This window comes from Equus quagga, chromosome 1 (genome assembly GCF_021613505.1).
Source record: "Equus quagga isolate Etosha38 chromosome 1, UCLA_HA_Equagga_1.0, whole genome shotgun sequence".
Taxonomy (NCBI): domain Eukaryota; kingdom Metazoa; phylum Chordata; class Mammalia; order Perissodactyla; family Equidae; genus Equus; species Equus quagga.
The window spans coordinates 32,098,367-32,114,860 of NC_060267.1; the positions used below are offsets into that span (position 1 = coordinate 32,098,367).

At 33.9% G+C, this 16,494-nt stretch overlaps 1 protein-coding gene across 11 annotated transcripts in view; it reads right to left on the reverse strand.

The window, feature by feature from the left end:
• CCDC91 (coiled-coil domain containing 91) overlaps positions 1 to 16,494 on the reverse strand; it is a 334,397-nt gene that overhangs the window by 220,154 nt on the left and 97,749 nt on the right. For 5 of the 11 annotated variants that reach the window (XM_046640057.1, XM_046640067.1, XM_046640096.1 and 2 more), the window contains 2 exons: positions 2,852 to 3,055; positions 2,006 to 2,110 (listed from right to left, as the gene is read on the reverse strand). In XM_046640057.1, the coding sequence (XP_046496013.1) occupies positions 2,006 to 2,110; positions 2,852 to 3,055 (309 nt within the window). Of the gene's footprint in view, positions 1 to 2,005; positions 2,111 to 2,851; positions 3,056 to 4,756; positions 4,918 to 5,816; positions 5,906 to 16,494 lie in introns of all 11 variants that reach the window. The other 6 variants (XM_046640038.1, XM_046640019.1, XM_046640009.1 and 3 more) reach the window with 2 other exon arrangements.

The window sequence follows — 16,494 nt, forward strand, 5'->3', positions numbered from 1 at the left end:
TATATCATGGTCAAGGACAGCCTCCATTAAAAGGTAGCATTTGAGCAAGAATCTGAAAGAAGCCAGGTTCACTGAGAGTGGTTAAAAAGCATAATTTTCAAACAGTTAAAATGTGACTCATATAAATATAAATTGAACATACATCAAAGATTTATTCTACTCATTTATTAATAAATGAATCATTTATGTTAAGATTGAATGAATCAAATGTTAAGACTGGTTTAAAGAGCATTTAAAGAGGTATACATATACATACAGAAAATTTAAATAACGCAGTTTTTGACTAAGAAAGAGTGCTGGTTAGAGACAAAACTGGTGAATGTCCTACAGGGCAATAAACAGTATTCTTTGAAGTTACCTTTTCTAACAGACAGAAATTATTTGCATCTCTTCTGGGAAAAAAAATTAATTACCATGTCAATACATTTGAGACTTTTAATCAGCAGTATACAGTGAATCACATAAAGTACATTCTTCTAAATAATCCTTGGGTAGGTCTATTAAACAAGATCCCCACAGGACTCTGCAAGAACACACTGTTCACTCTTCTCCTTATTTTCAAGTTTTTTATTTTATTTTTTTTAACACAGCCATGTAGATATCTGGAAGAAGAGCATTAGAGTCAGAGAGACTGTGAGTCATAAACCATTTCCCTCCACTTACCACTCCAACAGCCAAGGAATGTCTCCCACAGAGACTCACACATTCGCCTGGACCGTATTATGAAGTTGGGTGTAAGTAAAGAGCTGGGGGTGAACCAGAAAAGCTGGAGACGTCAGAAGATTTACATTGATAGGTGAATGAGAATTGAGGTTGGGAAATGACTTGATTTACATTTCTAAAAATACTAGTCTATCTGCTGAAATACTCATTAGGGAGAACAGCAAGGGCAGAAGCTAGAAGACCACTTAGGAGGCTACTAAAATGATCTAAGCAAATAAACAAGTAAATACGTAGTTTGTCAGGTGTAAAAAGTGCTATGCAGAAAAATAAAGCAGAATATGGGAAGGCTGGTAGGGGATGTCAGTGTTGTCTAGAAAGGTCTCTCTGATAAGGTGATATTTACACAAAGACATGAATGATATAAAAAAGAAAACCACGCAGAAAATTGAGGGAAGAATGTTCCAGACACAGGAATAAAGCAAAACGATTGAGAAAGAAGCAGAGAAAAGACAGGGAAAGGGATAAAAGAGAATGTAGGGCCTTGCAAATCATTTTAAGGACTTACTTGACTTTTAGTTTGGGTGAGATGAGAAGCCACTGAGGCAGAGAAATGACATGATCACCTTCAAGTGTTAAACAGATCACAGTGGCTGCAATGTGGAGTGCGGTCTGTAAGCGGGCAATGACAGAAGCAAAAAGACTGGTTAGAAGATACTTTAGTACTCCAATGGAGAAATAAGAATGGCCTCGAATAGGCTGGTAGCAGTGACCACAAAAATAAAGTGTCAAAACCTGGATATTTTGAAGGTAGAGCCAACAGGTTTTGCTAAAGAAACAGATGGGTAAGTACAAGGAGGAATAAATATAAGTTTCGGCCTAAGCAATTGGAAAGACAGAGTTGCCATTTACTGGAATGGGGGAAGACTGCAGAAGAAACAAGTTTATTGAGGAAATCTGAGGAGGAGAAAAAGAGGAGACATTTATTACAAACAATTTATGAAAAAGGTTTAACATCTCGGTTTGGGGTTTATAGGATTCTAAGCTCTTTTCAAATGTAATCACAATAAGAAAAATTAGAATGTCCAATTTCCAAATTTTATCCATCAGAAACAGAATATTTTCCACCAAACTGAGTCTCAAACAAATAACCCTCATGGCTTCTCACAGATTCATACTTTTCAAAATGGCATTTATCATTACCTTCATCCCCATTGATCAATATTATACATTTAAGCAAATATCTGATTCTTCATTCATACAGTATTTTTGAGCACTTTTTGAAACTACATTACATCCTTCATCAAAAGACCTAAGTATTAAATTTTAAGTTCATTCGGTTTACCTGAAGTTCTTTGTATCTCTCTTGAAAAGAAATGGCCTCTTGCTCTTTTTCTTTAAGAAAATCTTTCTCTAAGACACTATGCTTTTCCATCAATGATTCCACATCCTAAAAGAAAAATCCAAGCATAAGTTTCATAATATTTATTGGCATAAAATATACTTATTTTTTCAATTGAACATACCAGAAAGTATTTAGTAAGGAAAGTACCTATAGGAAGTATGGTTGAAAGTTCAACAGTATTATAGATTGTATGCTTCACTCCAGACCAATATCAAACATTAATATAACACAAATTATTCATGCTAATGAACAAAAGAATCCAAACTAATCACAATAAACACAATCTCTCTCTGCACATACTTTCTATAAATTTGCTAAGGTCTTTTCATAGATGTATTTGCAAAAAAGAGAAATGAGAACATAAATAAATAATTTACTTAAACAGCTGTATATCTAAGTACTCTTGTCAAATATCCCATGATGCCTGACTGCCCACAGGGGCAAGTCAATGTTACAAATGTTCTCATCTACATAAGAAATATAATACTACCTGCTTTCAAAGTAAATAAAAATAAACCAGAAGGAAAGCATTAGTTAGAGAAAAAAAGTCAAGTAAAAGATGTTCCATATCTTTAAAAGGACATATTGAGGACTAGAGATTTCTTATCAAAGACTTTTCTAAGTGATAAACATCAAATGATTGATTTAAAGCTACAGCCAAGGGAGGACTGCATCTTCTTCTACTGAACTTCTACTGATGAGTTTTTAATCAGAGATTGGGATTATATCAAATTTTTAGTAAATGCAATTCAAACATTTATTGTTTTTAGGCAAATGTATATATACCTTTTTAATTCTCTGCTTTTCCTCTTCAGAAACTTTGAGTTTAATCTCTAGACTTGAAATTTTCTGCTGAAGCTGTATGTTTGATAAATTGGCTCCAGGATCCTCAGAATCATCCACAAGAGCAATTGTTCCATTACTTTTCTCATCAGTTAAACCCAATGGAAAAAGTGAGATATCCAGATGAGTGTGTGTTGATTGCTGAATCTAAACCACATTAAAAAAAAAAAAATACACAAGAGGGGAAAGTTTACACTGTACCAATAATGAAAACATCCAAAGGGCACCAGAAACCACATTTGGAAATTAAGTTGTAGCAAAGGTTCTGAAATTATTTCACCCTTTAAGTAAATCAACAGAAGACCTCAATTGTTACAACAACCTGATCTTTGCAGTAAGAAACAAAATTTCCTCTAAACTTTTAGAGTTTAAAGCATTTATTATTTTTCAAGCAAAGCATTAAAAAACTTGAAACTGTTTCTTATGCTTGAGAATGGATAGTTAAGTATAGACACATCTGTTACTCACCAGTTCTCAAATTTAAACAAACACATAGAACTTGTTTATATTTTAAATTTAAATCAGAATTTGAAATCTATCAATAACCTCTAATTGATCATCATTTTCTAGTAAATTTAACAGGTGACCCAAGACGTATACAGCTCTTTGGAAATCTGGACAACCTCCAGCATCTAGCATAATGACTGGATCAATAAATATTTGAGTGAATAAATCCTATGATTGCTGTCTTTTTGGTTTTTACTCTAAAATTGAAATGAACACTCTAATACCTGCAAACACGTGGTGAAATCCCCTGAAAAGAGAAAAAAATTGTCCTTTTTTTGTAATTATTTTCCCTTTTGAAGTTCAAGATTTGAAATGCAAAGCTAAAGGCCATTTTAATAGATTAGATACTCAAACTATATTTTGTTACCTAAGGCTAATTAAATTATCTTGCAATTGTGCCACAAAACAAACATATAATTCAAGGTTTTTCTATTCTAGATATTATCCTCAAAGTTAGAATACCTTCAGAATTATTTTTTAGAAAATAAAAAAAAGAAATCAGAAAAGCTTCACTTAAATCAGTATTTTTAAGTATGCAAACTTCTCATAAAAATTGCTTGTCTTATTTTTCCAAAGAAGATATACAGATGGCCAATAAGCACATGAAAAGATGGTCAACATGACTAATCATCAGGGGAACGCAAATCAAAACCACACTAAGATATCGCCTCACAACCATTAAAATGTCCATAATCACTAAGACTAAAAATAACAAATGTTGGAGAGGGTATGGAGAAAAGGGAACCCTCATACACTGCTGGCGGGAATGCAAACTGGTGCAGCCACTATGGAAAACAGTATAGAGATTCCTCAAAAAACTAAAAACAGAAATACCATATGACCCAGCTAACCCACTACTGGGTATCTACCCAAACAAGTTAAAATCAATAATCGAAAGTAACACATGTACCCCTATGTTCATTGCAGCACTATACACAACGGCCAAGACATGGATGCAATCCAAGTGCCCATCGACCAATGACTGGATAAAGATGTGGTATATATATACAATGGAATACCACTCAGCCATACAAAAGAGAAAATCATCCCAGTTGCAACAACATGGATGCACCTGGAGGGTATTATGCTAAGCAAAGTAAGCCAGACTGAGAAAGACAAACACTATATGATGTCACTTATATACAGAATATAAACAAACACATGGACAAAGAAAACAGTTCAGTGGTTACTGGGGGAAGCGGGGTGGGGAGTGGGCACAGGGGGAGAAGTGGAGCATGTATACAGTGACGGACAAGAAATAACGTACAACTGAAATTTCACAATGATGTAAACTATTATGAACTCAATTAAAAAAAAATATATATATATGCTTGTCTTTACCTGTGCTTTAGGAATAGTCTGCCTGACAATGCTGTTGTCTGCATGTGTATTCTCTGGTGATGAAATGATGGGCTCAGAAGAGAGGCAGCCAACTGAGGGAGAAGAGTGGTCATGGTCCAGTACAATCTCAGGAGAAGCTGGAGAAAGATGGACTCCAGATACTAAAGGAAAACCAAAAGAAAAAAAGGATTATTAAAGAGAAAATAAAGAACAAAAGAACAGGTTGAAAGGGAAGAAAGACAGCAGAGGGAGGGAAAGGGAAAAGAGCAAGGGACGTAAAAGCAATGAGACTGAAAATGAGGATTCTATGACTATTGCTCAGGGACCATTATCTGAAATCTAAAAAACTAGTGTTTCTAAATTTAACATGACATTTACGTGTGAGACTCAGGCAAAAAAAAACAATTTAAAAAATGTCTTAGTGTTTACATACTAATACATTACCATAAGAAGTGCATTTTCCAACTCAGAGAAAGTATTCAAATATATTACCTATCTATTCAGTTAGTTAAGAAAAAGCACTCGTGTGCCTACTAGTGCCAGGCACAGACACTAGGCAGGCACTGAGAAGACAGCAGTGAAGACATGCATCCATGTCCTCAATGACCTTATGACCCAGGAGGCAAGTGAAATCATTCATTTACTACAATAAAGTGAGCTAAAGGGAAGAACAATTACTTTAAAATAAACTAACCTATCTGTCTCTGTGTGAACAACTTCTTTTGCAACAACAAAAGATTTTTCATGTTAAAGTCAGTTTTAGTTGGCTGAAGTATTTCTACAGAAAAATAATGTTGAAACATAATTCTGTAATTCGTTTCATAACAAAACATTATTAGATTGTGACTAGGGCTCAGATACAAAGGTCATGAAAGGAAAGCCAATTGCCAAGCATGAAATAAGACAAAAATATCGATGAGGGCAAAATAAACAGTTTATTTTCAAATGTTCTAAAAACTCAAATATATTTTGATTATGAGTTTTAAAATTTAAGAAGAGTTACGTAATCATTTTTAGCAGTAATTCATTTATATGTTCTGACTTTCTAAATTATAAAGACCTTTATTCCACATTGGCATCAGTAGCAAGTTCAGCGCAGTTCTACTATAAATTCTGGAAGGCAGCTCACAATGGAAATTGCATTTTTCCCTGAAGAAAGACATTTATAAGGTCATTAGGTATTAACAAACTACAGAATATATCAATGTCTGATTGGTACCCTATGAGATCATTTAATTATCTTATATGCACTTCTATTGTGTAGCAATATTATGTTTCTAAAATACCATGTGCCATATTGGATAAGGTATCCTAGCTTCTCCAACAGGCATTTCACTATTTTAACTGAAATATAGAAAACTAAAACTTCAACTCACCTTTGTAATTGATATATCTAACAAATTTTTTTTTCTAATTTTCACTATTCTATACACTAACAGATTTCCAAATAAAGGACAAAATATTCTAACTTCTAATTCTGAACTATAATTTACAACAAAATATTAGTAATTAATTTTTAAAGGTATAAAAATAAGTACTATAGTATAATAAGAGGAAACACAGCCTTGTGATTAAGAGCATAGACTGTGGAACCATATTGCCATACCAGGTATAGAACTGGCAAGTTTGCTTAACTTCCTTCAGTTTCCTCATCTGTAAAAGTGGCATAGAGTTGCTAATTAGGCTTACAGTGACTAAAAGATGTACAGCTTTTAGCATGTGCTGATATTATTTTCATTATTATTTCAAAGATTATTCAAATTTGTTGAACAAGTATGTTTATTTCTGGGCATAAAGGGTATGTGTGACTATGATCCCAGGTTCAAGAAAGTCTTAAAAATATCTTTCTGATCTAACACCTGAACATTTTAACATTCCTTTATGTCATTCATATTTACAGCCACAATCTAAGACAAGATGTCATGTTGTCCCAAGTTAAATTCTCATCCTATAATAGTAAATGTTCAAGTATATCATATTAGGGAAAGAGGGAGGGAAAATGGGTAGAATAAAGTAAGGGAAGAAGGAAGGGAGACAGGAAAGAAAAGAGATAAATAAGGGGAAAAGAAAAGGATTAGCTGAGGGAAGAAAGTAGGGAGGGGAAGGAGGGCATCCTCAACCTGACACTTTCCACTAGCTACCATCACCTTATCACACTTTCCTTTCAGAACCAAATTTCTTGTCTCCAAATGATTCCTGTCTCCATTTTCTTCTTCCTCACCCAACACGCATCACTCCATTGGACCCAGCACTTAAGACATTAATTTTCCCTTCACTTACTAAGTCAAATGAACACTTCTTATTTATCCTCCTTTAATTCTCCAGAGCACATAATACCAATGACCCTCCCTTCTCCTTGAAACTCTTCCGTTGGCACCTGTGAACCACTATATCCTAGATGTTCTCCTAACATTTTGACCATTTTTTTCTTGTTTCCTTTTCAGGCTCTTTCTCTACTCAATCTTAAATTTCACTGTTTCCTATATCCTCTGATCTTCTCAGTGTTCACATTATTCTTACCACTTTCAAAATCCATTATTTAAATCACCACCTATAAGCTAATGACCCCTAAATTCTCATCTCTAGCACAAACCACTCTGCAGACCTCCAGATCCATATACTCACCTAACTACCAGACAGTTTCATTTAGCTGTCTAATAGGTACATCAAACTTAATCCATCATCTTAGATAAACCTGCTTTGCTTGATGTTTTCCATCCGAGTCAAATGTATCTCAATGAACTACTTGCCCAAGCCAGAAATGATACCAACTTCACTCCAGTCACACTGTGCTAACAGATCCCTGATTATGCCCTACTGTTCAATACCTCTGTGACCTCACAATATTACTGCCTAAGTAAAAGCTATGGCTGTGAAGACAGAAATAGATTCAAATTTGAATAATGACAACATACTCATTATGCAGCCTTCAACAAATTATATAAACCCATCTAAGTCCCAGTTTCCTCTTCTGAAAAATTGGGAAATAATATGTACTTCAAAATGATGTTATGTCGCTTCAATTAGATAACGTACATAAACCACTTAGTTGTACCAGATAAGTACATGGTAAACATTCAATAAATGGAAGTTGTCATTGAAATTATCATTTGCCAACATTCAAAACAAGCTTTTCCAAGAATCTTTTCACCTATTCCATTACCTGCCCAACCACAATATAATTTTAATTTCCCCGTGTCAAAATATTACATAATTTCTAAGAAATAATGATAATTAAAACATATCAATCTATGGGCTATATTTAAAGCAGTGTTTAGAAAAAATCTGTAGCCTTGAACACAATTAAAAGAAAATCAATGAATTAAATTCTCAGCTAATAAACTAAAACAGACACAAAGAAAACTTTAAAAACACAATAAAGAAAATAAGATAATGCAGATATCAAAGTAGATTAAGAAGAAAAGTAACCAAAATCCTGAATTTCTAAAAAACAATTAAAATAATAGTTTAAACTTATTAACAATAAAAGGGAAAAAGTACACATATACAAATTAAATGACAAAGGGAACATAACAATTAAAACAGCAGAAATTTTTTTAAAAATCATAAAACTGGGGCTGGCCCTGTGGCCAAGTGGCAAAGTTCGCATGCTCTGCTTCGGTGGCCCAGGGTTTCACCAGTTCAGATCCTGGGTGCAGACCTAGCACTGCTCATCAAGCCATGCTGAGGCAGCATCCCACACAGCACAAGTAGAAGGCCTACAATTAGAACATACAGCTATGTACTGGGGGGCTCTGGGGAGAAAGAAAAGGAAAACAAAGATTGGCAACAGATGTTAGCTTAGCTGCCAATCTTTAAAAAAAGAAATCATAAAATTCCTCTACAGACTTCTAAGTAAATACATTTGAAAATCTAGATAAAATGGGCAATTCTTCAGAAATGTAGTTTATAAAAGATGATGTGATTAGAGCTTAAAAAAACAACCTGTAAAAAAGAGATCGATTTCCTAGGGGAAAAAAATAGTTATCAGGTAAGTACCCCACAGATAAGGCATTTCAAGAGGATTTCTGACAAAAAATTCAGAAAATGAATAACCCCAATGTTCTAAAATTGTTCCAGAGTATTGAAAACGAAGGAAAACTTTATTAGCATTACATAACATTAACATAATATTGACAGCTAAGCTTGATAAAGACAGAATAAAAACAGAATAATTAGAGGTTTTAGAGTACTGTATAAAAATAATGAGGTAAAAATTCTAAATAAAATAGCTGTAAATGGAACCCAACACCATATTGAGAAAATGATATACTGTGAACAACTCAGATTTCTTTCAGGAATGCAAGGCTGGTTCACTATCAGGGAATTCATTAATACAATACTCCATAGTAATAGACTTGAAGAGAAAAATGATATAATTCTCTCCAAGACTGAAAACGCTTTTGATAAAATCAAACACCCATAACTGTCAAAAACTCTCACGAAAACAGAAATCGATGGATACTTTCTTTCTTTCTTTTTTTTGCTTTTTGTTGAGGAAGACTGGCCTGGAGCTAACATTTGTTGCCAATCTCCTGTTTTTTTTTCCTTTTTCTCCCCAGAGTTTCAGTACATAGTTGTATGTTAGTGGTAAGTCCTTCTGGTTCTTCCATGTGGGATGCCTCCACAGCATGACTTGATGAGCAGTGTGTAGGTCCATGCCCAGAATCCAAACCAGTGAACCCCGGGCCACTGAAGTGGAGCACACGAACTTAACCACTATGCCGCCAGGCTGGTCCCTAGATATTTTCTTAACATGACTAGACCTTAGTCCCAAAATCAGAATGTTAATGAAGAAAAACTAAAGGTGTTTACTCTAACATCAGGAACAAGATAAAGATGCCTACCATCTCTATACCATTTAACACCGCAGTAAAGGTATGAGCCAATGCAATTAGACAAGAGAAACTAAGTACAATCATAAAAATAGGAAAAGGTGGAAAACTATCTCATGTTCCTGCTAACTCAAACAATAAACACATTCAGTAAAGTAGCAGAATATCAACTTAATGATCAGCAATCAATAGCATTCATATGTAAAAACAATAACTATTTACAGGATATAATGGTAGAGAGAATAATATTTTCCATAGCAACAGAAAAGATAAAATACTTAGGAATAAAATTAGCTAGAAACATGAGGAAAACTTTAAAATACTGTTGAAAGACTGAAAGGTAGACCTGAATAAAGGTAAAGATACCCCTTGTAATTAAATAGGGCAACTAAATATCATAAAGATGCCAGTCTTTCCTTACTTAATTTTTTTTTAATTAAGGTTTTTTCGGTGGTTTTTTGGAGTTTTTTGTTTTTTCGCTGAGGAAGATTGTCACTGCGCTAATATCTGTGCCAACATTCCTCTACTTTGTATGTGGGACACCATCACAGTATGGCTTGATAAGCAGTATATATGTCCATGCCCAGGATCTGAACCCATGAATCCTGGGCTGCCAAAGCAGAGCACACGAACTTAAACACTACACATTGGGGCTGGCCCCCTTAGTTAATTTATAGGCCTAATATAATTCCAATAAAAGTATTAATAAGCTTTTTTATAATGGAGCTGGACAAATCTAGCTAGACAGTCATCATCACATGGAAAAAGTAAAAATGCGAAAATAGAGAAAACTACAAAAGAAAGAATATAAGGAGAAGACTAGCCCCTCTTAATAAAATATACAAAAGTAAACTGTATTAAAACATACTACTGACCTTAAGATACACTGTAGTAAATTATATTAAAAGATACTTTAGGGGGTGGCCCGGTGACAGTGGTTAAGTCCGCGTGCTCCACTTCCATGGCCTGGGGTTCACCAATTCACATCCTGGGTGCAGACCTACACACTGCTCATCAAGTCATCCTGTGGCAGCATCCCACATGGAAGAACTAGAAGGACAACTATGACAGACAACTATGTACTGGAGCTTTGGGGAGAGAGACAGTAAAAAAAAAAAAAAGAGTAAGATTGGAAATAGACATTAGCTGAGGCCAATCTTCCTCACAAAAAAAAAAAAAAACCTTAAAAAACAAATAAAGAAACTGTTTGTAAGTAAAATAGGGTGTTTATTTGGTGCAGCAATAAACAGACCAAAAGAACATACCAGGAAGTCCAGACACAGACTCATGTAGGGGTGAAACTTCAGTATATGATGAAACTGACACTTCAATCACTGAGGCAAACACAGGTTAATAAATAGTGCCAAAACAATTGATTAGCCATTTGGAAAAAAGATAAAATTACACTCATACCTCACACTAGAGACAAAAAATAAACTACAAATGGATCAGGGATCTAAATATTAAAAAAAAAGGAGACAATATAAGTACTAAAAAAAAAATATTAAGTGACTTCCACTTTACCTTGGGTGTAAGAAAGGGCTTTTTAACTGTGACTCAATTCCAGATACAATAAACGAAAAGACTGATAAATTTGACTACAGAATATATAGGGGCTGGCCCAGTGGCATAGTGGTTAAGTTCACACACTCCACTTCGACTGCCTGGCATTCGCTGGTTTGGATCTGGGGCATGGACCTACACACCACTCATCAGGCCATGCTGTGGTGGAATCCCATATACAAAATAGAGGAAGATTGACACAGATGTTAGCTCAGGGCCAATCTTCCTCACCAAAAAGAAGGGAACATAAACTTTTTGTGTGTCAAAAATTATCTTAAATAAAATTAAAAAACAACTGACAAACTAAAAACAAGATATGTATAATACCTATCATAGATAAGGGCTAATATTCTTAATATATAAAGAACATCTAAAACTTAGGGGGAAAAAGACTGGGGGGAACAAAAACCTACAAAATAATGGGCAAAAAATGTGAACAGACAATTCTCCAAAAAGAAAATGTACAAACAGTCCGTAAATAAATGGAAAAATGAAGATATGTGCATTTACTCATTTGTCAGAAAGGAAACACAGGAAGGATAAAAGGATAAAGCCAAAACTAATGAGGCTGACAGGTGGAGGACAGGTCGAATGAAGTGGAAAGACAGAAGAAATTAACAGTAGGAAATTTCTCCGAGTGTAGTTTTTTAATATTGTTCTGAGTTTTAGAATCATGTTAACATTTCACATACTCAATAAAATAAAAATAAAATCAACAAGCAGGGGAACAGGGGGATTGAATCCTAAAATGAAACACAAAGAGCAACAAATGAACTAAACCATACTGCAAATAAATAATCTAATCACATTGCAAGGGGGGAGAGTGGGAGAGCAAGAATTAACCTAAGTTTCCTCAGGACATAGTATTTGAATATATGGCCTTAGCTAAGAACAATAAATAAATATTGAGACAAAGAGGAAGAGGAAGAAAAAGAAGAGAATGAGGAGGAGGGGAAAGAAGAGTAAAGATAAAGCAAATGTGGTAAAATGTTAACATGTGAAGAAAACGGATGAATGGTATATGGGAACTATCTGTCTAAGTCAAAACAAAGTCAACAGGAAAGAGCAAAAAGAGAAATTATATAATAAAAAACCAAGAGATCCAAAGAATTACTCACAAGGAGAAAATACTTGGTCTCAACAAAAGTCTTCCCTATGCAAAACTGCTAAATAAAGACTGGATATCACTGAAAACACGTATAAGAACAGTCCTAGCAGTATTGTTCATAATAGCAAATAAGTGACAACAGCCTAAATAACCACTGACAGGAGAATGGTCAAATGAGCTGCGGCATAATCATACATTAGAATCCTTTGTATCAGTGAAAATGAAGGAACTACAGGTATACACAACAACATGGATGAGTCTTAGAAACATAACTTTGAGTGAAAAAAGTAAATTACAGGAGAGCCCGCAAGGCACTAAGCCATTTTTATAAGGCACATAAACAAGTAAAACTCTCTCGATACATATATACACACATACAATAAAACTGGCTTTTATAAAAACAAGGAAATGATAAGATTTAGCATGGTTCCTTCTAGGGGAAAGCACAAGGATTAAGACAGAAGAGGAGTACTAGAATTGGTAATGTTCTAGTTCTTAAGTTAAATGGGAGATTCATGAGTGCAATTTTTAAGTATAACAAAGAAAAAAATAGTTACACATGGTTAAAAACATAATTCTGAACACATCTTGCTCTAATGCCCTTACTGGTTACAGTACTCAACCCCCATGAGCGACATTTCCTGCTGACTAATACTTGCTCTGGCTAAGTAAGATAGGAAAAAAACTCTAATTCAAACTAAAGACTAATAGGGACCAATTAGTTTACTTAAAGAAATGATGCGTTTGTGAAAAGATGTCAACAACTAGCAACAGACCAATAAACAATATAACTGGCATCCTGCTGATCACATCAATACTTATTTCAGACATAAGGAAAGTTGAACCTAAAATACCTAAAATTTACATGTGTTTTCAACTTAGGAGATACTAGTGAGATTTTTCAGAAATTCGTTTAATTTAATAATATGTTTACTATCGAGGGCATTATGTTAAGCGAAATAAGTCAGTCAGAGAAAGACGAACTCTATATGACTCCACTCATAGGTGGAAATTAGTATATTGAGAAGGAGATCCGATCGGGGGTTACCAGGGAAAAGGGGGGGGTGGGGGGAGGGTACGGAGGGGGAAGAGGTGTACCCACAACATGACTAACAAAAATGTACAACTGAAATTTCACAAGCTTGTAATCCATCATAACATTAACAAAAAAAAAAAAAAATAATAATATGTTTACTAAATATGTCAGAATCCACATCTCATTTTAAAAATAAAACAAAAAAACAAATGAGTGGAGCTATAAAAGAAAAGAGAACATATAAATGTATTACCCTCTAAATAAAAACTAGATTTTTTTCAGTTAAGCCTCTAAGTTTTTTGCTATGCTAGAATTCACACATCTTCACTGGTTTTAGGTAACTATCCAATAACAGTAACTCACCCTAAAAAAAATCCACATTGGTAAATATTTTTCACACAAATACACTCAAAATATTATTCAATAATAATCATGGTATGCATGTTTTATATATATTTATAAATGGGAATTTTTAAGCTTAATAATAAGAAAATTACAGATTGCAATATGTAAAATATAATTACCTTCTCACTTAGCCAAGAAGATAGGATTTTTAGTTTCAAACTGCTACAGTATTCTGTGGTCTATTAAAAGTGGACTAGTGTCAGTCTTCATGCACAAAATCTTTACATTCAGATCAAGTGTACCTGACAGCGCCAATGTCCATAAAAACTCAGTCAAAACTTTTTTAAGAAGTGGAAATATAAAAATTTTGATTCTTTGCATATTTTGTTTGTTTGCTTCATTTTGTCTTAAGCAAGAGTAGAGACACAATTTGCTTCATTTCAAATGTGAAATCTTTGGTTTTCTAAGACTTAGAGGATACAAGGTCAGCATATACTCCTCTACAGCTATAAAGCTAATCAAAAGTGCAATGAATGGCAGTTCTTCATCTTTAGCTTTTTAATGGTAATTAGCAAAGTCACTGGGCATATCATTTTTCATTGACAGGCCTCTTCTAAAACAAAAAAGCCTACTACCACACAAGCCAGAACACCACACAAGCAAAGGCACACAAAAGTTTCCAAACAGTATGCAATTCTTTTTTCCAGTAATTCTGCCTGTGGTCAACTCTGTTTTGTTTACATAAGCATAATAACTCTTGTAAAGTCTAAACAAGAAACAGGTGTAAATACCCACAAACTTTGAACTATACCTAAAGAAATCTGTTTATTTCTGTTAATGATTAAATAATTCAAGAAAACACCAACAAAATGATAACGGTTTTCACAACTTTTAACTTAGAAAATACTTTTGATCTTTAATTTTCATTCAAATATTCTCTTACCCAATCCAGGACCCCTTTTTTCACCATCCTTTCATCTCGCAGGTATATTAGAGGCTGGTAATTACCTTTCACAAACTGTCATCTCCCTCAAATACTCTGATATTCTGATTTATTACCAGGTCCATATACAAATCCACTTTTTCCTGTTTAATGCTTACTAGTGAGATTTTTGAAAGTCACTCATGTAGGAAAATCACTCATTTATGGAAAACAAAGAATACACGAGAATTGAGAAAGCTCTAAATAGTACATCTAAATATGAAGATCTGTTAGTAAATGCAAAATACGAGGATAGATTTAGTTTTTTTAACTGACAGAAAATAGAGTCAAAGTCAGTGTTTAGGAAAGTATTAGTATTACCTCTCTCCAACGAAGGATCCCTATAGGAAATGCCCTTTGATTTATAATTTAATGGAGTTCAAGTTATATCTAGGATATCTAGGTGTGAGATTCAAGGAGAAATATCTGATACCTTACAAAAAGGCTAAGAGGTAGAAGCACAAGAAACAGGAATGGTTGCTGTCTTAATAAAAGAGGGATTATATAATTGATGAAATTTCTACCATTTTAGTTATTTTTAATTAGTCTTTGGGGTATTTTATAAATAAAGACTCTACTTCTACTTGCTTCTTTGAGGAATAATAGTGTGTTCCTATTTTAGGCAACAACATATACCACAAATTATAATGAACAATTTTTAGAATCATGCAAATGACTAAAGGAACTATGTTTTAATTTCTAAAAGAGATATGTAGAGGTGGAGTCCTCATAACCCATTGCTAGCTTGGTCAACACAAAATCATATAACTTTGTGAACACAGAAATTTAAAAATAAGCTATTTAAATCACCACTGTTTATTATTACAGCAGGAAGAAAATCCTTCAACATCCAAACAATAAATAAAAATAAACAGAAACAAACTAATAAAGTACAGAGAGCACTGGCTAATGAGTAATAATTTGAAGACTATGGAAGAAATATTTCAAAATCATAAATATATCTTTAAGCCAAGTTACTATCTCAAGTCTGAGATTTTTTTTCTTTTGGTTTTTGTTCACACAAAGTGACCAAACATAGGCAAATTACAAGCAATTTCACAAGAGGAAGAAAAAAACTGACATCATAAGTTAAAGTGATATGTTAAAGTGATATGCTGAGAGAGCTTTTGGCCCCTCAGTTTACGGAAACTGTAAAAGAATTTCTTTTAGACTCCAAAAGCAAAGGTAACAAAAGCAAAAATAAACAAGTGGGACTATATCAAACTAAAAAGCTTCTGCACAGCAAGGGAAACAATTGACAAAATTAAAAGGCAACCTACTGAATGGTGGAAAATATTTGCAAATGATAAATCTGATAAGGGATATATCCAAAATATATAAAGAACTCATACAACTCAACAGCAAAAAAACAATCTGATTAAAAAATGGGCAGAGAATCTGAAGAGACATTTTTCAAAGAAGACATACAGATGGCCAACATGTACATGAAAAGGTGCTCAATATCACCAGTCATCAGAGAAATGCAAATCAAAACCACGATGAGTTATCACCTGTTAGAATAGGTATTACCAAGAAGACAAGAAATAACAAGTGTTGGTGAAGATGTAGAGAAAAGGGAACCCTTGTGAACTGCTGGTGGGAATGTAAACTGCTATAGCCACTACAGAAAACAGTATGGAGGTTCCTCAAAAAATTAAAAATAGAACTAGTATATCACCCAGCAATTCTACTTCCAGATATTTATCCAAAAACAAAACATAAATGCTAACTCATAAAGATATACGCACCCCCATGTGCACTGTGGCATTATTTGTAATAGCCAAGATACAGAAACAAAGTAGCCATCAAAGGATGAATGGATAGTGAAAATGTGTGTATACACACACTGGAATATTACTCAGCCATAAA